Genomic DNA, 27,970 nt, shown 5'->3' on the forward strand with positions numbered 1-27,970 from the left:
TGTGCCTGTACTGGGCATGCACAAATAAGGTCCGTACATGTCCAGTAGAATAAAGGCACTTGTGTGCACAGGCACCTTTCTTCTACTCGTTATGCACAGACTTAAATCTCGCATGTCCAGTATGGATGGGCGCACATACACACTGAGGAAACCAATGCGACCATAGAGGGGGGTCAACACTGTAATGGTGGGGTACAAGAAGATGCAGGAAACCTGAGGACTACCCATCCAGGCATACAGGCATCCCACTAATGAGGTAATTGTCCATATATCCACATTTTCAAGATTGTTTTAAAGTAAACCTGAGATCAGAAGAAGTTTAAAAAAATATATTTACCTGGGGCTTCCTCCAGCCACCTTCAGGCTGATCGGTCCCACGCCATCCTCCTCCGCCACCTGCATCGTCCGCAGTTAACCCCAGTAATTCTGCCAGTCGGGTTGGGGGTCGGACTGCTCAGGCGCATATGTGCCCCCAAATTGTGCTACCAACGCCTGGACCATGCAGAATGCTCCTGGTGACAGGAGCACGATGGGGTAAAAAGCGCAGGCGGACTGAGCATACACGGACTGGCTGCAATACCAGGGCTAAAAGTGAACGATGCAGTTGGACCGATAAGCCTGAAGGGGGCTGGGGACTGGAGGAAGCCACAGGTATGTATATATATATTTTTTTATTTCTTCTGACCTCAGGTTTACTTTAAGGGGGGGGGTGTGTTTGTGTGTGTGGTGTGTTTGTGTGTGTGTGTGTGTGTGTGTGTGTGTGTGTGTGTGTGTGTGTGTGTGTGTGTGTGTGTGTGTGTGTGTGTGTGTGTGTGTGTTTTTCAGCAATGCATATTTCCGTTTACTAAACAGGCAGGGGAACAGCCACTGATGTATCTTACCAAGCCTTACTCCTTCCACCACTACGTGGATCACAAGTGTCGTCCCAAGCAGAACGGCAGCTTCCTGACCTCTGACCTCAGCTGCTGACCTGAACAGACATTGAACAGCTTGAGCTGAAAGAGGCATGGTGCTGCGAGTGTTAACTGCAAATTACAGGAGATACGCATGGAAAGCTAAAGGCACAGGGGACAAAGGTGGCAGAATAGCGTCCTGACCTGTGACTTGTAGGAAGCTGGGCATCGGCAGCATAAGGTACAGCACGAGAACCACTCCTAGGTGGGCGGGCTCATGGCTGATACCATGTGACTTGCACACTGGAGTCTGGACTCGGGAAAGAGCGTCTGCTTGCAGCTGCCGAGTGTACTATGCTTACTGCCTGAACGTATTCACACTGACTGCTGCACGCTGTCCCCATCCTCAAGGTCTGCACTGCTGGCTCCACTCGTATCCAGCACCCGCCCCCGCCAGCTTAGCTGTAACACAGGCAACGCTAGAGACACAGCAAAGCGGGGCGGCTGGCTGCGGACTTGTAGCGGCTTTCAGCTATGGCAGGTGACAGCCAGATACAGTTAAGGTGTCACCCGCCCCACATATTCTGGTGAATTCTGGCGCCCTAGTCCCAGGCTTTGGGTGCCTGCCCCCAAATCCGGCCCTGGTGATAGTATTTTCTTTACACACCTTTATACTGCAAAGAGATGTGCACATCTAGCTTATATTATTATTAATATTGATTTATAAAGCGCCAACATATTTCGTGGCGCTGTACAAAGTTATATGATATGATTTCCTGTCCAGACAGGAAATGGGTAAATCTCCTCAAGAAATTTGCACAAATACCTGTTCTAGACTTAATAGATTCCTTGACACAAGGAGCGTAGCGGTAACAGGAAAAAAGGGCGCCGGCAGCTAGTGGACAAAAAGGGCGCCGCCATTCACTCTAATAATAAATATCGGTTAATGGGCGCCGAACAGGAAAAAACGTCGCCAGAGATTATTAACGTTTTACAAACGGCGCCCGGAGATTTTTAATGTTTTATAACTGTGCTTGTGATGATTTAAGTTTAGAAAATGCGCCCGTGACGAACAACATTTATAAAAATACTAAACATATTTATCGTATTTAACTAAAACTTTATTTAAAATGTTATCCCTTACTGTTTGTAAAGTACGTAACGTAAATTGCAATATATTTTTTATAGTCACTATTTGTAAAACATTATCCACACAATAAAATGATTTAAAATTTTTATTCCTTAATGTTTGTAAAAAATTATTATTCACAAAATAAAGTGACTAGTATGACACGTAAATTGCAATATATTTTTTACAGTCACTATTTGTAAAGCATTACTATCCACATAATAAAGCGATCAGTAAATGGGGTGGTTAGGGTTAGGCACCACCAGGGGGGTGGTTAGGGTTAGGCACCACCAGGGGGGTGGTTAGGGTTAGGCACCACCAGGGGGGTGGTTAGGGTTAGGCACCACCAGGGAGGGTCTAGGGGTTAGGCATAGGTACAGGGAGGGTTCTGTGTGAGAGTAGGGTTGGGTATAGTTTTAGTAAAATTTTAGATATATTATCGTTTTTTTTAACAAACGTAATTATAAGTTTCACTTTTGAAACAGGGAAGATTATCGTTTTCACAATTACCGATTTCATACACATTATTTAATGATTTATAATTTTGTAAAACATTATTTGTAAACGAAATGCAACACAAAATTTTTATAAACGGTATTACTGCTTATCGTTTACACCCCGCGGCCTTTTTTCCCAACGCCCTTTTTTGATGTACGCGAGCGTACCACCATATCCACAGGTTGCAACAAGGACTTCATTAATCAAGCTCTATTTATTTATAGTAGCAGTAAAATTATTATTTTTTAGTATTTACATAGCGCTGACATCTTCCACATCGCTGTACAGAGTAAAAATCACACAGGTAACAAACATCTCAGGTCCATAATGACCCTTTTCTGAGGCTGTGTTCATAGTGTGCTAGAGCAGTACTGTATACAGTATTTTGCCGCGATGCACTGTAGAGCTCCAGGTTTCACTGCAGGGTTGGGAAAGGTTTGAGAAAAGGTAAATGTGGACCTGCAATGTGGCTTTTGTTAAAACTACTGAAGTACTTGCTGCCAACTAATCAATTGTGGACACTGGATAGGAAATGATGAAATGTTTCTCAAATGCGGACTCAAACAAAACAGCAATAACCCTAACCTAGCCAAAACAAAAATAATACATTTTCTTGGAATAAGAATTAAAATATAAACCAATTTGAGTATAAAATATGAATCACTTGAGAGCATACCCTGAGGAGGCCTTTACTCCACCACCAATGCTTCCACCAGCACACTACTTCTACCATCAGTTCCACACATTGCCATTCTTTCCATTCAGCAGGTTCTGTCACCACTGTGATTCTGGCCTCCACATGGGTTAAATCCCACAGATGCTTTCTGAAGACTTGGTGGAGGGGGAAGGCTATGGGTACTTGTCTTAGTTCAGCCATTAGGTCTCCTTAGTTCTGACACAGCCTCCCATGCGTTCTTCAGGCCCCACCACTATGTCTTCCTGGTCGCTATGCTCCTGTCTTCACTGTTTTGTTGAGCTTCCACTGGGCTATGAGGTTAATTAATGGCAGTGGATAGTGGAAACCAGAGTGTGGTTAGACAATATTTGCAGCAAAGGGACCCAGAAGAAATGGCAGCCTATACCAGGGGACATGGAGGGCACTTGGGTGGGCAGTGGCCGAACTGAGAGGACCTGATGCAGCACACTCTGCATTATAGGGTGAGTCTGCAGAACTGGCTTAGGAAAGATGCTCTATTGTGCACTCTATAGTGGTGGTGACCCAAATATAAAGATGGGCTGTTTATAAGCTAAGACACAAAGAATTACCACATGGCTGCGACCTTGCTCAGATGTGCCTCTGTGACATGGAAGCCGGCTAACTGGCTGCACCAAGTGCTTCTCAGTGCCCTGCGGTTGTTACGGAGCACCTGACAGGTAGTGGATTCAAGTGTGTAAAAAAGGCCTTACATTATCTAAGATGAGACAGGCCTCATTTCAGGCTGCAGGTGCACACATATTTATCTTTATTCAGTTATTTAGCTGATAATGTATTTTTTCCTTTCAGCTGTGGTATTCATGAAGATAAAAAAATGGACACAGCTGCTTATGAAACATTTTACAGAGTGTTTCCTTTTCCTTGCAGTTTCACTTTAACGCCGTGATAAATCTGGGAGACAAATGACAAAGGCTAAGGGCAGATCTCATTAGATCTTCCTCCCACTCAAGGAAAATACATTTTCCCATTCTTATCAGCATTTAACCACCGTGCCGGAAATGTCAAGTAATGAGATGACAACGCTTGCAACATTAACGCAGATACACACTGCGGACACTTTTAAAATATATGCCACTCCAATTAGGGCTTTCCTCCCTCTCAGTAGCTTCCTCCCATTCACTGCAGCATGCTGTCACAGCAGTCACACCTGCACCTACACTTGATAAATGCCATAATTCTCTCCTATTGTATGGGGTTGTATACTCCTGACAGCACTGCTCTATTCAGGCATCTGATCTGAGTTGCAAAGATTGTCATTGTCACCGATTCAATAAATCTCCCAGGGGAGGAAGTGGAGAGAATTACATATAATCATCAGTATCCAAATATATCATGAATAGTCAGAATAATAGCACCATGAATAGTCAGATAAAATGAATTCAAGTGTAATTTTGACAAACTTCAAGAGACACTGAAGCGGAAAAAAAATATGATATAGTGAATTGGTTGTGTACTATGAATAATTACTAGAAGATTAGCAGCAAAGAAAATATTCTCATACTTTTATTTTCAGGTATATAGTGTTTTTTCTAACATTGCATCATTCTATATGTGCAGATTACACAACACTCAGCATTCAAAATGATTCTTTCAGAGCAGTCTGTGAAGTAATGACCTCTCCTCTACCAGAGAAAAAGTAAACAATTCACTTACAGTTGAGATAATAAAAGTCAGATAACAGCCCTCTCCATGACTAACTTAAGGTGCCCATACACTCGTCAGATTGGCAGCAGATAGATAAGAAATGCATCTGATGATCTATCTGATGCGTTTTTAGAACATTTTTTACCAGGATAGAATTCCAATAGATTTCAGTTTGAAATCTATTGAAATTCGATCTGATGACATTTTTTTGCCATCAGATTTCCATTAAGGCCAATGCAAACTGATAAGCAATCTCATCAGATCGACCTAAATTTTCCACCCTGCAAGTTCGATGGAAATCCATCGAAATCGATCGAAATCGGACGTCGATCGGTCGATTGGCCAACCGATTTGCAATCGATTGATCGATCGATCGGGATCGATCGGTCGGCCAGAAAATCGGCTGAGTGTATGGGCTGCTTTAGTTGGAGAGCTTAATGGCTTGTTTGCATAGAGATAACAACTGGAGTTTCTCAACTCTTCCTGTACTGGAAACAATTAGACTGATGTATCTGATCTTAATGTTTTATTTCTTAGCTGTACTACACATACAAATCATAATATCATCATTTTTTTTTCGCTTCAGTGTCTCTTTCAGTAACATCCCACTAGTAATCCCCATATATAAATCCAAGTGATTTATCTACGATAATAATTCTAACATTTATATAGCGTTTTTTTCCTGTCGGACTCAAAGCGATTGAGAGTAGAGATGGCCCGAACGTCCGATTTTCGGTTCGCGAACTTCCGCAAAAGTTCGGTTCACGCGAACTTTCACGAACCGCAATAGACTTCAATGGGGAGGGGAACTTTGAAAACTAGAAACACTTATGCTGGCCAGAAAAGTGATGGGAAAGATGTTTCAAGGGGTCTAACACCTGAAGGGGGGCATGGCGGAGTGAGATAAACGCCAAAAGTCCCAGGGAAAAATCTGGACTTGACGCAAAGCAGCGTTTTAAGGGCAGAAATCACATTGAATGCTAAATTGCAGGCCTAAAGTGCTTTAAAACATCTTGCATGTGCATACATCAATCAGGGAGTGTAATTAGAGTACTGCTTCACACTGACAGACCAAACTCACTGTGTAATGCACCGCAAACAGCTGTTTGTGTTGTGAAGGCCGTGATGGACTAGTGCGCACCATGGCGAGATTGCTCTTCCTTACATCAGGTAATGTCTGACTGCCTTATCAACTTTCGATGGTTCGTTCTCTACCTATTTTTTCTATTCTCTACATCTATTTTTTTTTAAATTACATTTTCTGCTGGCCTGTAACAGTACCTGTAACGAAAATCTGTTATGGAGGGCAAGTCTGCCATTGTGAGTTACCACGGGTAATGGCCGGGGAATCAGGGTTCGATTCTGGTCCGGAGTGGGAGCCTGATAACCGGCTTCCACCACCACACATCCAAGTAAGGACCCATTTGCTGTATAAGTAATGTACCTGCCCTGACCGTGCTTTGCAGACTAGGCATCTGTGGTCAGATGGACCCTTGACCCAGCACAAGACGAACCAAATCGAAAGCATTTGCCAAGAATGTGTTATGGAGGCCAAGTCTGCCATTCATTCAACTGTGTAAAAACTTTCGATGGTACTTTCTTAGTACCATGGTGACCACGGGTAATGGCCGGGTAATCCTGGTTCGATTCTGATCCGGAGTGGGAGCCTAAGAAACGGCTACCACCACCACACATCCAAGGAAGGCAGCAGGCATGCTGTGGGCAAAGGAGCAGGAACGGCTACTACACATCCAAGGAAGGCAGCAGGCATGGCATGCACGTCCCGAGGTAGTGCCCAAAAATAACAATACAGGTGAACTTTCGAGGCCCTGCTGTATATGAGATGAATCAACTTTAAATCCTTTACAATGTGCAGTCAAAGATGCAGTGAAAGGTATGCAGTGACAGCCGTGCTGGACTGGTGCGCACCATGACAAGAGTGCAGGTGAAGGCGGCTTTCCAGCCCATACGGTTCCCGGGCTGAGGTAGCTGAATGACAGAACAGTGACTGTCCAGCTGATCAAATTTGGCCTGTCCACAATGAAGCAAGGACCTTATTATCGTGGTGTAGCCCCCCCCCCCCCTCCCCCCAGGACACTCATATAGCAGGTGGTTATTTATTCATTGTAAAACGCAAGCCCCTTCACCGTGGAAAGGTAACGATCACGAAGGGGAATTGGCACATGTAATGTACATGCCTTTTGTTTTGTTGTTGCAGCTGCAGTGCAGCCAGAAAAATTAGGCAGGCATGTACACGTACCAGGAAGATTATTATAGCGGCCGCTGCTAGCAGGAATTTGCCTGAAATCCTGGACCCTGTTGGTGGTGGTGGAGAAGGCAGCCAAGCGGCCTGCAGGCAGAGATGCTGTGTGGGGACCTACTTAGTCATGGGGCAGGCAGTCACACGGCGTGCAGGCAGAAATGCTGTGTGCGGAGACTGACTTAGTCTTCGGGCGGGTAGTAGCCCTCCGGGATCCATGCCTCATTCATTTTGATAAAGGTGAGGTACTGAACACTTTTGTGATTTAGGCGACTTCTCTTCTCAGTGACAATGCCTCCAGCTGCGCTGAAGGTCCTTTCTGACAGGATTGAGGCAGGGCAAGACAGAAGTTGGATGGCAAATTGTGACAGCTCTGGCCACAGGTCAAGCCTGCGCACCCAGTGGTCCATCGCTGCTCATACTGTCGATGGTTCTTTCTCTACCACTGTTAAAGAAAGCGTACGGCCGGGGAGTCAGGGTTCCATTCCGGTCCGGAGTAGGAGCCTGAGAAAATTATGCAATGACTGGTATTACAAATGTGCACCTGTCACACACACACAGGTACCGAGCAGGTACAGTGACACTGCGTGCGCTTACGTATGTAGGTGGGTGCACTGAAGTGAACAACAGGTAGTAGGTATATGCAGCGATGGGTATTACAATGTGCACCTGTCACACACAGACAGGTACAGGACAGGCACAGTGACACTGTGTGCGCTCACGTAGGTAGGTGGGTGCACTGACTGAAGTGAATAACAGGTAGTAGGTATATGCAGTGATGGGTATTGCAATGTGCACCTGTCACACACAGACAGGTACAGGACAGGCACAGTGACACTGTGTGCGCTCACGTAGGTAGGTGGGTGCACTGAAGTGAACAACAGGTAGTAGGTATATGCAGTGATGGGTATTACAATGTGCACCTGTCACACACAGACAGGTACCGGACAGGCACAGTGACACTGTGTGTGCTCACGTAGGTAGGTGGGTGCACTGAAGTGAACAACAGGTAGTAGGTATATGCAGTGATGGGTATTACAATGTGCACCTGTCACACACAGACAGGTACCGGACAGACACAGTGACACTGCATGCGCTCACGTAGGTAGGTGGGTACACTGACTGAAGTGAACAAAAGGTAGGTATATGCAGTGATGGGTATTACAATGTGCACCTGTCACACACAAAGGTAGTCACTGAATATGCTGGGCCTGGCAGTGGCACACACAGTAGGAATTACCAAGGCTGTCTATGCAACACAAGTGTCAGTGGGCCAGGCAAAAAAAAAAAAATAGATCACAAGAACAAGTTTAGCTCTCAAAAGAGCTGTTGTGGGGTGCTTTTTTCAGCAATAAGAATCAGCCAGGAGCAAGCTAACAAGCCTACAAGAGCCTAACTAAGCTTTCCCTATGAGAGTCTGCAGCAGCTCTCCCTTCTCTAATTACTGCAGGCACACGAGTGAGTCCAATGCCTGACGCTGCCTGCCATTTATAAGGGGAGGGGGGGGGGGTGGGGCTCCAGCAGGGAGTGTAGTCTAATTGGCTACAATGTGCCTGCTGACTGTGATGTAGAGGGTCAAAGTTGACACTCATGATGCACCATGGGGGCGAACTGAACTTCCGGAAAAGTTTGCGGTTCTCCGTAAACGCGAACCACGGAAGTTCGCCGGGAACCGTTCGCTGTCGAACCGTTCGGCCATCTCTAATTGAGAGCTGCAGCCACTAGAGCGCATTTAGTAGGTCACCCTGCAGTGTTAGGGAGTCTTGCCCAAGGACTCCCCACTGAATAGGTGCTGGATTACTGAATAGGAAGAGCCAAGATTTGAACCCTGGCCCATGTGAGAGGCGGAGCACTTAACCAGCACACTATTCAGCCTATATCTATCTATCTATCTATCTATCTATCTATCTATCTATCTATCTATCTATCTATTTACAGTGGCTGTTTATGGGCCACATAACTTGGATGTCTTAATCCAGCTACACATGATAGATTGTTGTGCATGAATGATTCCCGACATCTGTGAACAATGTGATACACAACAGTTCTGTACATACTGCACCTTCACAGTTGTTCACAGCACTATACAGTCTTTGGGGACTTGAGGCATTCATTCATGTGGTTTCAACACAAAGCACTTACAAATTTAACCCTCTCCAGTGTTTAAAATGAACCCGAGGTGAGAGTGATAGGGTAGGGTGGCTGCCATATTTATTTTCTTTTAAGAAATACCAGTTGCCTGGCTGTTCTGCTGATCCTCTGCCTCTAATACTTTCAGCCCTAGACCCTGAACAAGCATATGCAGATCAGGTCTTTCTGACATTGTTAGATCTGACAAGATTATCTGCATGCGTGTTTCTGGTGTGTGATTCAAACACTACTGCAGCCAAATAGATCAGCAGGGCTGCCAGGCAACTAGTATTGTTTAAAAGGAAATAAATATGGCAGCCTCCATATCACTCACACCTCGGGTTCACTTTAATATTGTCTTTCCAAGAAAGGTCTCACTTCCTAGTCTATGCGATGCTGTTAGGCTCTCACCATATGACATATCCAATTAAAGGGAAGGTGAGTTGGCAAAATGATCTGGAAGACAAGAGGATTGGTCAGATGCTTTGCAGGCTACACCACACCTGTCAGTTAATGCATCACAAAAATGTTCACAAATTACAATACTTCATAGAATGTATGTAACCCCTGAAAAGTTATACAGCATAGACTTGAGAAAGGATCCCATGTGCCCCCGGGGTAGGGATCATGGGGATCTTCAGTACATGTTATGGAGGTGCCCAAAACTGCATGGATATTGGCAGTTGATTATTACTGCTTTATCCAGGATTTTTCAACATGGAGAATCAAATGAAACAGACTATGGTCCATATGCAATTAACTTTCTCTACTTAGCTTTCTAAGATATTTTCACAACTTATTAATAAAATGCATACCTCCCAAGTCCCAACTGTTGGAGATGAGAAAGAGGGACACGTAAGCCATGCCCCTGCCACACCCATGATCACGCCCCTATCACACCCCTAGCCACGCATGCCATAAAGATTTCATAAGAAAAATATGTTGTTTTATAATTCAAACCACACTGGTCATTTCTATCCTGGCTCATTTTCCTTCATATTAACATTTTAAAATTAGTAATATATCAATTTAAAGGACAACTGAAGATAGAGTTATATGGAGGCTGCCATGTTTATTTCCTTTTAAGCAATACCAGTTGCCTGGCAGCCCTGCTGATCCTCTGCCTGTAATACTATTAGCCATAGCCCCTGAACAAGCATGCAGCAGATCAGGTGTTTCAGACTTTAAAGTCAGATCTGACAAGATTAGCTGCATGCTTGTTTCTGGTGTTATTCAGATACTACTGCAGAAAAAAAGACCAGCAGGGCTGCCAGGAAACTGGTATTGATTAAAAAGGAAATAAATATGGCAGCCTCCGTATACCTCTTACTTCAGATCGCCTTTAAAGGATGGGAATAAAGTGTATTCACTAGAGAAATCTATATATTTACATAGAAAGAGGGACAAAGTCCTGAAAGAGGGACAAATGAGGAGGAAAGAGGGACAGAGAGACAACAGGGCTCCCAAAGAGGGACTGTCCCTCCAAAAGAGGGACAGTTGGGAGCTATGTAAAATGTATTTTAAAGCAAGATTGAAGCATCATGTTATGCTCACCTATGGAGAGGGCAGGCTCTGGATCTCATAGAGCCTCCCTGGTCCTGGAGCTGCCCGTCTTCGGAAGCACTGGGGCATATGCAGGCCCGGATTTACCTCACAGGAGCCTACAGGCACAGATGTCCTGGCACCTTAGATTATGTCCTCCATGAACCTACAAACCCCCACCAAATCGCATCGCAGGTATGCTGGCTGTCCCAACCGTCGCTTCTCACTTACTTCCCTTGTCAGTTATAGGTAGCTAGAGGTGCCTCTTAGCATTAGGTAGCCAGAGGTACCCTCGGTATTAAGTATCTAGAGGTGCCCCCAACTGAGGGGAGATCTCGTCAGTGGAATGCCGAGAGACGAGTCGGAGTGAGTAATTCTGCATTTACGCTCTGCTTGGGACTCTGCATAGGGAAGGAGGGATGGAGGCACTGGGGGAGGGGAGTGAGCCGCCTTTCCATCACAGTACTGTTTTCTGAAGCACTTACACACCAAAGCAGGCCCAGATTTACATCACAGGAGCCTATAGGCACAGATGTCCTGGCACCTCCATGAATCTACCAAACCCCCACCGAACTGCATTGCAAGTGTTTCTGGCTGTCCCAGCTATCACTTCTCCCTTATTTCCCTTTCCCATCATAGGTAGCTACAGGTGCCCCTTAGTATTAGGTAGCCAGAAGTACACCTGACTGAAGGGAGATCTGGTCAGTGGAATGCTGAGAGCAGGGTGAGTAACCTCTTATTTACTCTCTCATCAGGACTCTGCTTATGGAAGGAGGGAGGGAAGCGAGCTGCCTTTCCATCATTAGTGCCTACACTGCCTTATGGTAAATCCGGCCCTGGGCATACAAGTGCTTCCGGAGCCTTTCCGAGGAGTAGCAAGTTCAAGCAGGGGTGAGAGCGCTGGAACGCAGACACCGAGAGAGGACCAGGAAGGCTGTATGAGATCCAGAGCCTTCCCTCTCCATAGGTGAGTATCTGACTTTTTTTTTAGTTCGCTTCCATGTTACTTTAAAGTGAACCAAGCAGCATTTTTAGCCCCCAGGGCATCTCAATAGCACCTTAAAAATGCATGGTAACAATGTAGCTCATAACTAAAACAAATCCATTCTACCTCTTCTTTTTACATTTAAAGGGATACTGTAGGGGGGTCGGGGGAAAATGAGCTGAACTTACCCGGGGCTTCTAATGGTCCCCCGCAGACATCCTGTGTTGGCGCAGCCACTCCCCAATGCTCCGGCCCCGCCTCCTGTTCACTTCTGGAATTTCTGACTTTAAAGTCAGAAAACCACTGCGCCTGCGTTGCCGTGTCCTCGCTCCCCCTGATGTCCCCAGGAGTGTACTGCACAGACACAGACCATACTGGGCCTGTGCTGTGCGCTCTTGATGACATCAGCGGGATCGAGGACACGGCAATGCGGGCGCAGTGGTTTTCTGACTTTAAAGTCAGAAATTCCAGAAGTGAACCGGAGGTGGGGCCGGAGCATCGGTGAGCGGCTGCGCAGGCACAGGATGTCTGTGGGGGACCATTAGAAGCCCCGGGTAAGTTCAGCTCATTTTCCCCCGACCCCCCTACAGTATCCCTTTAAAAATGTGTTAGAAGCTTTATTGCCCTACTTCCACTGCCTTCCACAGTAAGGGCAGGCAGATAATGACAAAAGCTTTCAAGCAATAACATACGCAACATAATTTGGATAGTATCTTTTCACCGACTTTTTGTTCCTTTTTAAATGTAAAAGTTCTGAAAAGTTATTTTAAGGAGAAGATGAAAAAGATTCTCTTAGGAGAAAAGTCAGGAGAAAAAGTAAGTTTCACAAGGGCCGCAAGAGAATGAGCCTTTTTCCTAGGATTTTTATATTCAGCTATCTATTCAGAATACTGTACTTCCTGCATGTTGTTCTTGTAGCACAAGGCACAGACTATCACTAGTCCAGCAATCTAGCCTTCACTCATTGACTCACTTGGCGTGCTCCTCGCAGGCCCGGTCCGCCCATGATGCCAAGTGAGGCAACTTCCTCAGGCGGCAGAAGTCTGGGGACAGCACCAGGCAGAAACAGGTGGTGAAGAGAGTGCCTGGCCAACGTATATGGGGGGGGGGGGGGGGTAACTGTACCTTGCTAACCTATACTGGGGTCAACTGCACCTGGATACCAATACTGGGGGCACGTATACCTGGCTACCTACCTATACTGAGGGTGTTTTTTGGGAGGGATCACCGCAGCTATAAATTGTCGGGTGCTGTGCGATGATTACAATTCTGGGGGGGGGGGGGGGGGCAGGGGCGTATCTGGGTAATATAGAGCCTATGGCAACCTCTGAAATTGCCCCCCCCCCCCCTAAAAACAGTATACTTTCTCGTGTACATTTGTTATGATTGCTTGCATTTTTGGGCTCAGGATATTGCTGAAGTTACTTTTTTGAACATATCTCTTCTTATTCCCTTTCTATCCTCTTTTCTAACACCAACACAAGTGGACCCTACATGTTCCCCAGTTAACATAATTAATCTGATCTGAGGTATGAGTGATGGGAGGCAGCACAGAAGCAGGCATGGTGCCCATGGTACTGTGGCGCCTAGGGCACAAGCCATTCCTGCACCCCTCTAGATACGCCTTGGGGGGGGGGGTAAGCATCCTCACAAGTTTGTCTCAGGCAGCAAAAAGTCTAGACCCGTCCCGGGCTCCTAGGCCTCGCTAGAAGCTGGTTATATCAACATGCATCCACATTGGCAACTGTCATACACTCCCGTTTTGAATCACAACAATTTAATTACACGTTTTAGTAAGTGAAACTCAAAGTGCAATCACTCACATTTTATATTTAGAGATTTCTCCGTTAAAGCGTCTCACTTACAAAACAGATCTGTCATGCTAAACATAATGTCCCAGCTGCTTCATTATGTATCTGCATAACTGTGCATCCAACTTGTTGGCATTTACAGATGAATCGCTCCTATATGAATACTTTTCACTTAGCTTATTATATACTTTCATCTGTATCTGAAGCAATACCAGTCTCACTCCTTCCATCCTCAACTCCTTCATTCATTTACTCATTTAGTCATTCATTCTTTCCCACTCGTTTCTCCTCACACTCAGATTGTGTGGTAGCTCTGCAAAAGGTGGTTCTGATTTATCAAGACTGGAGCAAGGAAAAATGGTGTAGTTCCCAAACCAACCAATCATATTTCAGCTCCTGAAAGAATCACAGATATTTGATTTTCCCAAACATGACGTTACTTTCAGACAAAGGCAGGTGTAAGGCAGACGTCAAACCAAAAAATGTTGATTCAGGTGATAACACTAATGATTAACTGTACATGGTTTATTGCAAGCTTTTTAAAACTTCAGGTTCCTTCTTCAGGCATGATACACAACTAGGTTATAAACTATCCAGTATCATGCCTGAAAAAGAAACTTGAAGCAAATGTATGACTTTTTAAAATGGGAAAAAAAGCATACTTAATTCTAGAGATGGAAGCCTCTGAATCCTCCTCCAGGCCATTCCAGCCACACTGCGCCTGCGCAGTAGCACACACCCGCTTGGGCTTCAACAGAGAATGCGGAGCCCGATCTCGTGCAGTAGCATGGACCCGCTTGGGCTGCAGCAGAGAATGCGGAGCCCGATCTCGTGCAGTAGCATGGACCCGCTTGGGCTTCAGCAGAGAATGCGGAGCTCGATCTCGTGCAGTAGCATGGACCCACTTGGGCTTCAGCAGAGAATGCGGAGCCCGATCTCGTGCAGTAGCATGGACCCACTTGGGCTTCAGCAGAGAATGCGGAGCCCGATCTCATTCTCATGTAGTAGCATGGACCCACTTGGGCTTCAGCAGAGAATGCGGAGCCCGATCTCGTGCAGTAGCATGGACCCGCTTGGGCTTCAGCAGAGAATGCGGAGCCCGATCTCATGCAGTAGCATGGACCCGCTTGGGCTTCAACAGAGAATGCGGAGCCCGATCCCGTGCAGTAGCATGGACCCGCTTGGGCTTCAGCAGAAAATGCCAAGCCCAATCTTGTGCAGTAGCATGGACCCGATTCAGCTCAACTTTTTCTGCTGAAGCCCAAACGGGTCTGTGTTACTGAGCAGGCATGAACCGTCTACAAGCCCTTGTTGACGGTTTTGCGTAGTGGACAGAACTGAAATAGCCCGATGGAAGATGAGGGAGGTTCCCTCTTACAAGCTGACTAACCATTTGGGGCACTCTTTTTCCTCACAGATTGCATTATGCCTGTATGGAAAGCCAGCCAAAGTGGTTACCCCTCTTATGTTTCAACTCTAAGATTCTGAGCTCAGCTGCATTCAAAGATTCTGTAAGTTCACCGTGGTCAACAGCATTGCAGAATAATTCTGTGTGTCAACTGACTGCCGATGCAATTCTATAGGGCTGTTCACAGTAAAGCGTTGTAACTCATCAAGTTATTCTAACTTGCTGCATGCAGGCTTTGTATTCAAGTCTAAGTCCAGTCTCCATTGCAGTTTACAGTCATTATAATGCATTATAACGCATGCGTAATGCAACTGCTCACTGTGAATCCAGCCTTAAAGTTTTGAAAGCTTTCAATAAACTATTTACAGTTAATCAACGGTATTACCTAAATCAAGGTTTGCTGTTTGATGTCAGCATATCTGCTCCACAACCAACACTGGACTGTACTTTGCATGTTGTTTTCCTTCAATCATAGTAAATCAGCTCCAATGTATTTCCCACTCCCATCTAGGAACTCTTCCTTTCTGCATGCTGGAAGAAATTATCATTAAAAGAAAACTTCTCAGCAGCGTCGTCAGTGAAAGCGGCATGCCCGGCAGAGATGTGCAATTTAACAGAAGTACCAGCCAGGGGCTCGGGCGGGAGTTATTTTTTGTGTCAATGTGACAATCACTACTTGCTGGAGATCTTCCGCTCAGGACACTTAAAATTACACAGCAAGTCTTATGGGGCCTCTCTCTTTACTCAGCAGCCTCTAATGAATAATATCTGACAATCTGTATAAAAAAGCAGGACACACACGAGAAAGCCACCAGCTGCCTCCCGGAATATCACAATCGTCAGTATATTGGCAGAGAAAAATAGCGCCAGAGGATGTCAGTTAGATAATGGAATGCAGGTGGTGGCAAACTAAAAATTGCAATAACCTCCACATAATTCCAATATCTCCACATATAGACCACTTTTGTAACACCCTCCCCCTTCCCAGCTGCCACCATTGCCTGCCATTGCTTATTTATTACTTCTGAAGCCACTGGATGCTGCAGACACCTCCAGCTTGCCTATGCAAACACAGATGCATACACACATCCAATTTTGATTGGCCAGTTACTGGCCAATTTAACCACTCCCATGTAGCATAAAGGGCAACAGACTTTGAATGAACAGATAGTGTCAGTGAAGGCTGGTACATGCCTTCAATTTTGATTGGCCAATCATTGGGCCATCAAAATTTTGATTGACAGTTAACTCAGTAGTGCCATGTGTGTTACTATGGTAATATGCATGTTGCCATAGCATTTATGGGTTAATGAACTGTGCTAGTACAATTTATTGGAGTCTAGTGCATCAGGCCCATGGTGAGATAAATATGGGTACAGTCCAAGTCCTGGAAAGCACTAGCTTGTGTTCCTTTTTTCTCTTTCTAAGGGTTGAAGGGATCTTAGCAGCTCTTGGTTTCAAATGGAAGAAGTTAACCCCTCCTGCTAGGTAGCAATCACACTTTCCACACACCTTAACAGGCCTCTAATTCTCCAGGCCTGGAAGCCGGTGCTGAACTCCCGCAGGTACACCACTCCTGCAACCACTTTTACTATGAACAGAAAGGAGACAGCACACAGGTAACTTCTGCTCGCCGGCGATCGAAATATGCACGCAGCTAGCACTTTGCAATAAAAAAAATTATGCAAATCGGCCCAGCGGGGCCTGAGAAATCCTCCTGCGCAGGTTACCCCGAGCTGAGCTCGGGATAACCGGCAAGGAGGTTAATGACACTTTGAAAACCAAGGTCTCTAAATGACAGTTTCTTGGATGGAGTTGTGTTACTCTCACTGATAAGTAATCAGCTCATAAACTCCTATGTGACTTTTAAAGCAAAATAAGACTATGGGATCTCAAGAAAGTATTACATAGGATTAGGTCTATTGATTAAATTGCTTAGTTCTTCAGTTAAATTTCACTTCATGTCTACTTTAAAGTGGATCTGAGATAAACTTTTACTCATTGCATAGTTGTGTTCCTTTCATATAGTTTATAGGGCATTCCTCAAGCCAAATACTGTTTTTTTTTGTTTTAATACTCAAATTCCCTATAAACTAAACAAGCCTTGTCCACAGTTCCTTTTGTGCCTTGGCACTCTTTTAACAATGTAGCAAGGTCTTATGGGAGCTCAGTCTGGGCAGGAGGAGGAGGTGTTACTAGCCATAGATTTCAGAAGAAGAGGGGAGGGGGGGGGGAGGAGAGGCAATTGAGCTGAGGGCTCGAGATGCTATAAGCTTGCCTGTGTGTAATGTGACAAACAGAACATGGCTGTTGTTACTGTATCACAGGAAAAAATAATCATATACAGTTGAAGCTGTTTGCAACTAGAATTGCTGTGCTAAATTTTACATAAGATATACAGACAAGTTACTTGTTATAGTTAGTTTTTCACCTCGGATCCGTTTAAAGAATACTTTTGTAATACATGATAAACATATTATGTGCATCAAAAACGTATTTTCAAGTAAAAAAAAAATATATGTGCTCACTGCAAATTCTTCTCCCCTTATACTTAAAGTGAACCCCCGGACTAAAAATCTACTCAGCAGAACAGAAAAGGTTTGGTGTTTCTTTAACAGTTTCACAGCATCAAAACTTTGTTTTTCTTACCAAAGCATCATTTGTAGCTGTATTTTTAGCTAAGCTCCACCCATTAAAGAAAACTGCCCGGGCTTTTTTCCCCTGATGCTGTGCAAAGCATGATGGGATTTCCTATGTTGTTGTTCACGTTGCCTAGCAACTGGGAGGGGTGATCAGCACACAGGACAGTTGGAACCGTGTCTCAAGCTCCCTGTCACCTCCTTTCAACCAAAAATATGGCTGCCCCCATGAAATCACAAACATTTGCCTGTTCTTTTAAAACAGGGTGGGTAAGAGATTATATTACCTATCTATTTTAATTAACATAACTAATGTAACTTAATGTCAGTATGTTTGTTTAGGCTTAAGTTCCTCTTTAAATAAAAGGGCATGGAAGACAGTGATGCAGAGCAGCAAGTCACCAGGCCTCTTCTCACACTACCATTTAGATATTGCTTTTTCTGCTGGGCTACATGTTTAGCGTTATGTAATGTTAACATGACAAGCCTGCAGGGTTAAACCTTCCACTTAGCTCCTAATTTTTCTTTAATAAAACAAGACGATTGATTTTCACTACATTCACTTGCCTTAAAGACATGAGCATGAATATTAATGACAGATAAAAGATTAATGGTATTTCTTTATAAAGCAGTCAGGAATAGAACCCTTGTGTTTAAAATGATGTATGTTCCACTAACGATTCTCGCTTAAGCTGAGGGCAATGTCCATCCTAACAACACTCTGACTTGTACAATCCCAGTAATTCATTTCAGTCACGGGCATATCCTGGGAACGTAGTGAGACCCTGTGTGACAACTGGCCAGAGGGATCAATAACCTGCTCTTAATTATTTGGCAAATGTTGTCATGTATCTGGCAGTCTCAAAATCACAGTATAAAGTTTGTAAGGCAGTGGCGTATCTAGGTAAGACAGCGCCCATGGCAAATACTAAAATTGCGCACCCCCCCCCCCCTCACACACACACACAATCAACAGCATCCTGCCTAACCTTTATGGACAGGGTAACCCCTTCATGCATTCAGAACACACACACACACACACACACACACAAATACCAGAATGTAACAGTCACTATGAAATAAATGAGGCTATCCTTCTGATCCTCTGACTCTAATACTTTAAGGCAGGGAACATACTTGACTGTCTTTATACGTGTTTTCTGCACAGAAGAACTCACGTTAATCAAAGGGCTAGTTCACACGTAATGTATTTTTCTTGCACAGAAAAAAACTTGACATTCTGTATGATAATTCTGCACATTTTGTGTCAGTTTTCTGTATCAATTACATTAGCTGTTGCGAAAAAAAGGCTGTGTTTTTCTGCATAGAAACACACTTGGTGTGCAGAAAATGTACGCAGAAAAAGGCGAGCTGAAAACTGAAAGACAAGTGTGATTCCTGCCTAAGCCATAGACCCTGAACAAGCATGCAGATCAAATGTCTATGACACATCTGACAAGATTAGCTGCATGCTTGTTTCAGGTGTGTGATTTAGACCCTAGTGACCGGAAAGATCAGCATGATTTCCATGCAACTGGTATTGTTTAAAAGGAAATAAATATGGCAGCCACCACTCTCATATGAATGAAAGCAATGAAACATTTGCAGCAACGATTATAACATAATAAAAGCTTGACAACCTATTAAATATCAGTAGATATCTACTGAGCTAGAATATAATGCATTTTAACTATTGAGGTACACTGTACAAGAGAGAAGTTGTTAAAACTGGCCACAGATATTCCAGCAGGGTAATGGTTAAAGTGCAGAGAGTGTAATAAATAAAAGTAAGTAAACAGAACATTTAGATAAGGCTGAGGAATGTGTGAATGCCAGAGAGGAGAATGAATGGGAGATCCTGTAACCTGCAGACCAAAAGCATCTGGTGCTATCTCAGGGGACTGAGACATGATCTGTGGTAGGGAGAGAGGTAAAAGTTTGGAGCTCACCTCTCAATAGCTTCTAATGTAGATATATGACAAAGACTGAGACTGCCAGGCTGCTGGATGATTGTTACTCCCTTAGACTCAGGAATGCTGTCAGCAGCACTGCGCCCCCCTGTTGTTTGAAGATGGAGGTCGCCTGGGGAACGTGCCATGCCTGCACCCTTCCAGATACATGTCTGCGTAAGGGCCAGGCCTGGATATACATCACAGGAGCCTATAGGAACAGATTGTCACAGGACCCCTCGTGGCCGAAACGCACATTGCTTTCTAATCGGCTTCAGCACACAGACCATGCAAGCTGTGGTCGCGATCGGTACGCAGAAACCGCCGGAACTTAGGAAGCAGACCGACCAAAAGGGAGCCTGTGAGTTACGGTAATTACGAATTACACACTATTTCAGGGTATAACTGCCACCACCTCTGTTTCCTGAGACAGAGGAACTCACTGACTGGCTGAGCCTAGATCTACAAATAAAAACGGTTAAACACACTCTATTCTGTCTAGCTAGCAACAAAACAATAGTAGCGTCACTTCAGAGACTCGGGTTCAGTTTCTGTGTATGGCTGAATAATAGGGTAGTGGAATAAACAAACTGACGTTAGCGTCGGTTTATTGACAAGCAATATAAATAATTAATATATACAGAAAATCGTTAAAATCAACAATTATTGAAACACTAATAGCCAGTATATAAATAAAAGCGAGAAAATATTTAGTTCGTGGAAAGATGTCCGTTCTGGGAAAACCTGTAAAGTTCCTTTGTTTCAGTTCAGTTCAAAGTCCAAACAAAGCAGATGCCAGCATGTTCTCAAGCTGGCAAGGATATAATCAGGATGATGTTCAAAGTGGAGGACACTGAGTTTGGCTTCTCTGCCATTCTTATGTCCCTGATCCAGTAGGAGGGAGTGAGGGCGGGAGCCACACACCCCCTCAGAATATGAGAGGAGTCCTCCCCTTGTCCTGGAGACCAGAAATCATATCTAACCATATATGAGCTCTATCTCACAGAACCATACAGGTCAGGGCAGATTTACTAACATTTTCAGATTCGTCCCGATTTACCCAGCGCCGTGATAGGGTGGGACTCCTGTGGTATCATCAGGGCACTTTCGAACTGCCTAACTGGCAGTCTTTACCTCAGAATGTTCTGAAACTTTCTCAGAACCAGCGCCAGACAGGGCCCAGCATGCTCTGTTAGTTTGGAGGGTCTGCCAGCCTGGCAATACAGGAAATATGACACATATAGCAGTTTATGGAATATTATATACATCTGGGATTTACAGCAGGTCATTCCCAGGCGAAGGCTCTTTTGAAGCTTGGGGGCAGCAAGCTAAGTGTCAGCTCCCCTGCTGGGATTGTAGCCGGAGAGTCTGACTTTTTCCCAAATAAATTGGTTCTGCCATGCTGCTTATCAACTTCATCTGATGGATGGGCCATTAGCACAGCTGGGGGCCGGGGACACTCTGCAGCAGGCTCCTGCCTTTTGGTGGAAGGAAGGAGAAAAAAAAACAGTCTTTTAAACTAAGAATTGTCAGTCTCTGATCGCTGCAATGACTGGCAAATCTAACCACGAAACGATCAGGGAATCGAATTTGTGGATCCTTCCGATTCGCCTGCGTTTCTCACGGCTGTTCCGTGACACAGATGTCCTGGCACCCTAGACTTTGACCTCCATGAACCTACAAACCCCGGCAAACCACACCGCAAGTGTGCTGGCTGGCCCAACCATCACTTCTCACTTACTTCCTTTGTCAGTTATAGGTAGCTAGAGGTGCCTCTTAGCATTAGGTAGCCAGAGGTACCCTCAGTATTAAGTATCTAAAGGTGCCCCCAACTGAGGGGAGATCTCGTCAGTGAAATGCCGAGAGACGAGTGAGTGGTTCTGCATTTACGTTCTGCTTGGGACTCTGCATAGGGAAGGAGGGATGGAGGCACTGGGGGAGGGGAGTAAGCCACCTTTCCATCATCAGCCGCCTGTAGGCACGTGCCTACAGTGCCTTATTGTAAATCCGTCCCTGCTAAGGGCTATTTCACACTGAGAAATGTCAAAAGATCGCAGTTTTCCCAGCAGTTTCATTTGAGATTCTCTTTCCAGGAACCAGGAACATGCAGTGCTGTGATCACAACGCTGCAGTGTGAATGCTGTCGTAGGGGGACATTGCACTTGCGATTTGCTGATTGCTAGCGATGGCAATTGCAGTGCAAACGTACCTTATTGACATGGCAGTTATATTATAATTTACAACTATTTGTATCTCAATTTCTCTGACAACCATAGAAATAAGAACAGATAATGATTCACTTCTGAAAGGGGATCTTATTAAGACTTGCTATGTGTTATAATTTTAATCCCCATTTTATAGGAAATGCAAATAAAAAGAAAAAAAGTGTTTCCTGAAGAAAGTGAGCTGACTGAGCTCCTGAACAGAAAGTGCTAGCTGGGTGTGTCTACAGAGGATCACTACAAACTGCAAAGTGAGATTTATGTGATGGGATCACCAAATAGTGTTCCCTGCCATTGCTATAAGTACTAGATTTTATATAATTTGGCATGTATGGTGCTGCAGGTTGGAAAGTAAAAGTCATTTTTAACCACTTAAGGACAACGTGACACAATAAAACATCCCGTTTGAACCTATTAACGGCAAAAAGACATTTTAATGCATCTCCCACCACTCCCACCTGCCACATATCTGTGATTGGTGAACGGGAACACGTATTCCCTGAGCCAATCAAAGTACATGTAAGGTTATGATCATGGCTTCAATGAGAAGCCAATGAACGTTCTGAGTAACAACACTGCCTGTGTGCTCTGATCTCTGAAGCTAACTAGAGCGCTACCGTAACTAGGCAGATAAAACTTCACTGTCCAGGTTGCTATGTATTAGTTTACAGTTCAAACCATGAACTGCCAATCATTGGTGAATGTTGATGTGTTAGACAGAGTACAGTCCCCTTATTCACACAAAAGTTGTATTTGAGGAACAATTTGAACCAGACAAATGCAGGGTAAATGTTTACTTCAAGATTAAGACAATTTCCTCTATGTCAAAGTAGTCAGTGACATACTGACCTTCTGTCTGAATAAGCCTCATTAGCCCTTTTTGTCCTCATATAACTGTTGGTTACACGATTCATTTAAAGCATTGTAAAGTGTTAATCGTCTTGTTGTTTGTTACAAACTGAAGACTAAGCTGGATCTTTGCGTGTTTGCAAAAAGCCATTCACCGGGATAGCGTGGGCTCCCCAACTGCTAAGCTGTCAACTAGAAGATCCAATTAAAATCTCTAGGGGTAATTAGCTGCAATTATAAAAAAAGAACATGAAAGTACATAAAGAAGAGAATGAGAAATGTATTAATATTTTTACAATTAAACTTAATTTGCTGATACTGTTATAGACTCCGATTAACTTTGCAGCAACTGTTACTGTTGGTAAACTGATATTACATATCGTTGTAAAGCATATTCATGTTCTCACAACCTCAACATACAGAATGCATTAATGACATCCTCAGTGTCCCGGGCTTGCCAATCAGCGATCACATGACTAACATATATCTGTAGACAAATATTCAATTCGAGAGATGGCCGTAAATGGAAATAATGGGCCTGATGCACTAACTGGTGGTAATATTGCCATGCAGAGACAGTGTACAACAATATTACCGATGTAGCGCAAGCAATGCTTTTAGTGCGAGCCGCTGTACTCAAGTACCGCAAGCGTTGGCAAGGTAATGCACATTAGTAATGTGCTTTACCGTAGCAATGCTTGCGTTACTGAGTACCACTGACCGCACTTAAAGAGGCACTCCAGTGAACATTTTACTGTTGGCAGGTGATGTAGCTGCTGCATGGTTTTTGGCAGTTGGAAACAGCTGTAAACAGCTATTTTCCACAATGCAACAAGGTTCACGGACAGGAAACTGCCAAAAGTTCGAACTTAATTGTGGGAGGGGTTTCACCACAATATCAGTCATACAGCGCCCCTGATGGTCTGTTTGTGAAAAGGAATAGATTTCTCATGTAAAAGGGGGTATCAGCTACTGATTGGGATAAAGTTCAATTTTTGGTCGGAGTTTCTCTTAAAGGGGAACCAAGTACCACTTTTCCCCCTGTTTTCTAAAATCTATAGGAGCTGCCATGTTCTCCTCTCCTCTTCTAACTGCCCATTATATATCCAGGAGAAGGTGTGAAGATAGCACCTGTGACTTCTGTAAACTTTTTGTGCCCCCCCCCCCCCCAATTTGCTGATGAAAAGCTTTTGACCTCTGCTAATGTGTGCAATAAAATAATTACATCAGTCTTTACCTATCTGAAACTTCTGCATTTGGGCAGGCAATGGAAATAGGAGGAAATATGATAATAAAGGCCTTTGCTAAACTTTTAAATGTAAAAAGAACAAGTAAAATCGAAGCGTTTTTTTTAATTAATAAGCGACATTGTTGGCATATGCATTAAGGGCTTGATTCACTAAACCGTGATAACTCAAATTTCACACCTAATCAAAAAGATATCACACCATATCAAAGATATCACACCTTATCAAAGTTAACATGCTATGTTATGCTAAGGCATGTTAACTTTGATAAGGTGTGATATCTTTGATAAGGTGTGATATCTGAGTTATCACGGTTTAGTCAATCAAGCCCTAAATGTGCTATTGAGATGCCCTAGGTGCTAAAAATGATGCTGAGTTCAGTTTAAAGCGTAACTTGTGGTTCACTAATGCGGTAGTACAGGAAATATTGCAGTACACTTTCTCCATACAGCAATATTACCGTTAGTTAGTACATCAGGCCAAAAGTGTTTTTGAGATGCTACTGATGAATAATTATTTTTTTATTTATATAGTGGCAACATATTCCATAGCGCTGTACATGAATAAAAACAAAACAAAAAAAAGTGTAGAACATAGATACAACACACACTGTATAATGAGCACATCCAGTGACACAAGAACAAATACAAACAATTTATATGTAGTTAGAAAACATCAATACTGGTACATGTTCATTTGATAAAATATACAGAAACAGGAAATATAAAGGGGAGGGGGGGGGGGGGGGTGAATGTGGTTGCACTGCTGATATCACATATATTCAGAGTTAATTGTGGACTACAATGTGATAATAAGAATCATCCTTTAAGCCTTGTACATACGTAGCGTAGGCATGTCACCCAACAAGGATTGGGACTCGATCCCTCAGGCAACGTTGAAGGGCCAAGACTGTAAAGATACGTTACTACCCTGTAGGTCAGTGATACGTTCTGTTGCTACGTGGGGGGAGTAGGGCCAGCAGAATGGCATTGGAGTTGCATCATACAGGGGACAGGGTGAGTAAAGAAAGCAATGTTTTTGGCCAGTGCTTGGCTGAATCAATACAATAGGTTAATTGCTTGCCGAGGGCTTTTTGAGGGCATGTGTGTACACAGCTTAATGGGAACTGAGCATCATTTTTAACTCCCAGGGCAACTCAATAGCAAATTAAAAAAGCATACTAAAAACTTGGCTCATTATTAAAAAAAACTTTTATTTTATCTCATCTTTTTACATTTACGTGTTAATTACAGAAAGTATTCTTCTACTTCCTCTATTTTCTAGGTCTGAAAGCCGTAAGCAAGCAGCAGAAAATGGAAGGCAGATAAGGACTCTTCTAATTAGATATAATTGCCCACAAGTTAAGATCAAACAAACCCATTCAGCATTAGGGAGGGGGAAGACTGTGCTTCAAACAGAAAAGTCACCCTTGATGAACTGCACACCAAACCTGGATAATGGCAGTGAAAAGGGAGCGTGTTAACTTCTCAAACATGGCAGCCCTTTGAGTTACAGTATTTGAAACCACGAGCTGCTCGGCCAAACAAATGTGGTGTAGTGTGTCTCCATGCCCTTTGAGACTTGTACTGAATAGGTTGACCCTGCTTCTGAATCCACCGTCCACAACTGCAGTATCGAGCTGAAGAATAGGATGGTTATGAACAGGATCCAAGGCACAGGCAGGGAGGTGTGAGGTGGACTCTGAGGAGAGCAGTGAGGACTACATGAGTTTGGTACAGGGTTGTATGACCAATAGAGATGGGCAGTGAGATACTAACATTTTTGCATGCAGATTTAATGCAAATAGTATACAGCTTAAAATTGGACCAACCATTTGCACTTCCAGCTGATTTTGACTTGCCGAATTCCAAGCTGCATACATTTTGCGCTAAATACACATATAGCATAACAGTAATACTCAGGAAAGTAAAAAGTGTAAAAGTGTAAAAAAGTTAGCCACTTCCCTTAGAAGAGGGAAGCATCCGGATCCTACAGAGGCTTCCCACGTCCTTCTGGAGACCACTGTTGCCTTGCACAGACCCCTGTAACTAATGGCTGAGGAGCTTTGGGCCTCAGTGTAAGTTTTGCATCAGGCCCCCCAAGCATTGTATACATAACAATTCACATGATACAACAAAAACCTGACGAGGACATTCACAGTATGAGAGGTGTAAGCAGAGAAGAGGAACAGCTTGTTAATGACTATCACTAATCAAACACTATATAGAACTGATTATTACCAGGATTATGAGAGATGCCCCTCTGGTCCAGGACCCCACTGCCTGGACCATATCTGACAAGAGCTTGTCAGATAAGTTGTCATGGCTGCACTCCCCGACATATACACTGTTGGATCCATGCTACTACGCAGGCGCAGCTGTACACGCGCAGGCGTAGTACAGCCGCTCTCATGCACAAAGAGTAGCGTGGCCACAATCTTCCAGAGGGTTTGATGCATTGGCGGTGGTCGGGAGGAGGACGTGTGAGGATCAGAGGCTTTCTTCTTCTTACATAAGTAGCTAACATTTCTATTTTAATCCGTCTCTTTAAATATTTTATTTCTTCACATCACTGAGGTTGTTTGGAGAAATAAAACTGAAGAATAAACTACAGAGTGAAGCAGCTAACATCATGTAGGATGGATTCTCTATCATCAAGCCCACATTCACACCTTATATAAATAGAACAAACAATCAACTCTGTACAGTGCATGCAGAGAAAGAAACCAAGCGCAGGCTGGCTCACATAACCCATAAATGTGTCCATTTATTATACGCTGGGCATGCACTGCTTGTTTCACCGCTGAAATGGAAATGATGTTAACAATATGTAAGGAGTCTATTAAGTTTTCAGTATGTGAAAAATAGTCTGGAAATTGTTCCTGGAAAAGATGCCACTGCCTGAGATAATATACAGTCATCTGAGAGTTCTCGAGTCAGCAGAACACACATAGAAATGTCTATGGCTTGGGGTGGTATTGCTATTATTCATTTATGTGCCTGCTTCGTTTTGTCAGCTGGGCTATAAGAGCTCTGCACAGAGTCTGCGAGCCTGTCAGGAAAATGTGGAATCCCTTCTCTACTGTAAACATGATTATCTTACTACTTACATTCATAAATCTGCAGCCATGGGGAATAGGATGGCATTGCTTTTCTTGTGGCCTGGCTGAGATCCAATAGAGGTGCTCTTCAGCCTGACAGCCATTAGCACCAGGGCCGTCTCTTGGCAAAGGCCTTTCAGGCATAGGCCAGCGGTACCCTCCAGTGAATAGTGTGCAGCGCTGCCCCCTTTATATTAATGAAATTCCCTTTAAAGCGTACCCAAACCAAACATTTTTTTTATTCAAATTATTTAGTTGCACCACTCTGACACATACAAAGATAAATAAACACTCCTTTAAGCCTATGAGCATTTCAGTGCATGCTTTTCACACTTCTCTTTTCATAACTAGGGTTATACAGGTGGCAGCCATTACTTCTGAGCTTAGTAGGAGGTTTTAGATCATGGGTGTGTTTGTCATCAGCTACCCTCCCTCAGAGGGGCGTCATCTATGTGAATCTCACACAAGCTGAGATCACCTCCCCTGTGACATTATCAGTAGCAGCTTGTGTTTTGTTTTTGTTTTTTATCTCCTCCACAAGTCTGCCGGATTCTGTCCCGGCAATATGAAAGGAAGGGAGGGTTTCCTCCAATAAATGTAAAATATTTTATATTTGTCATCATGCAGCTGAAAAAAGGCTGCTATTTATTATTATAATTTAGAAAATAGATTTTATTTCTGAAATCTTGTATTTTTAATTTTGGTCCACTTTAAGTCAGTTTGCAGTGCACAGCACAGTTTATTACAACTTTTTGAAGTGCCTCTGTGATATCTTACAATTTGTTTTGTATCTCCTATAGTGTACCTTCCGGATGATGCTACTCATACTCTCCCGTTTCCTCTTTATATAGTGTGCATGTACAGTGGGATGCAAAAGTTTGGGCATTGTTAATCGTCATGATTTTCCTGTATAAATCGTTGGTTGTTACGATAAAAAATGTCAATTAAA

The 27,970-nt window shown here is 43.8% G+C and overlaps 1 protein-coding gene across 3 annotated transcripts in view; it reads right to left on the reverse strand.

The window, feature by feature from the left end:
* Positions 1-27,970, reverse strand: part of CAMK4 (calcium/calmodulin dependent protein kinase IV) — a 223,558-nt gene that overhangs the window by 81,235 nt on the left and 114,353 nt on the right. The window contains exon 1 of one of the 3 annotated variants that reach the window (XM_068247358.1): positions 10,824-10,984. The exons of the other annotated variants lie outside the window; for them this stretch is intronic. Within the exon in view, the coding sequence (XP_068103459.1) occupies positions 10,824-10,852 (29 nt within the window). The 5' untranslated portion in view covers positions 10,853-10,984. Of the gene's footprint in view, positions 1-10,823; positions 10,985-27,970 lie in introns of those variants that run through there. 3 annotated transcript variants of the gene reach the window in all.

Source organism: Hyperolius riggenbachi, chromosome 1 (genome assembly GCF_040937935.1).
Source record: "Hyperolius riggenbachi isolate aHypRig1 chromosome 1, aHypRig1.pri, whole genome shotgun sequence".
NCBI lineage: Eukaryota > Metazoa > Chordata > Amphibia > Anura > Hyperoliidae > Hyperolius > Hyperolius riggenbachi.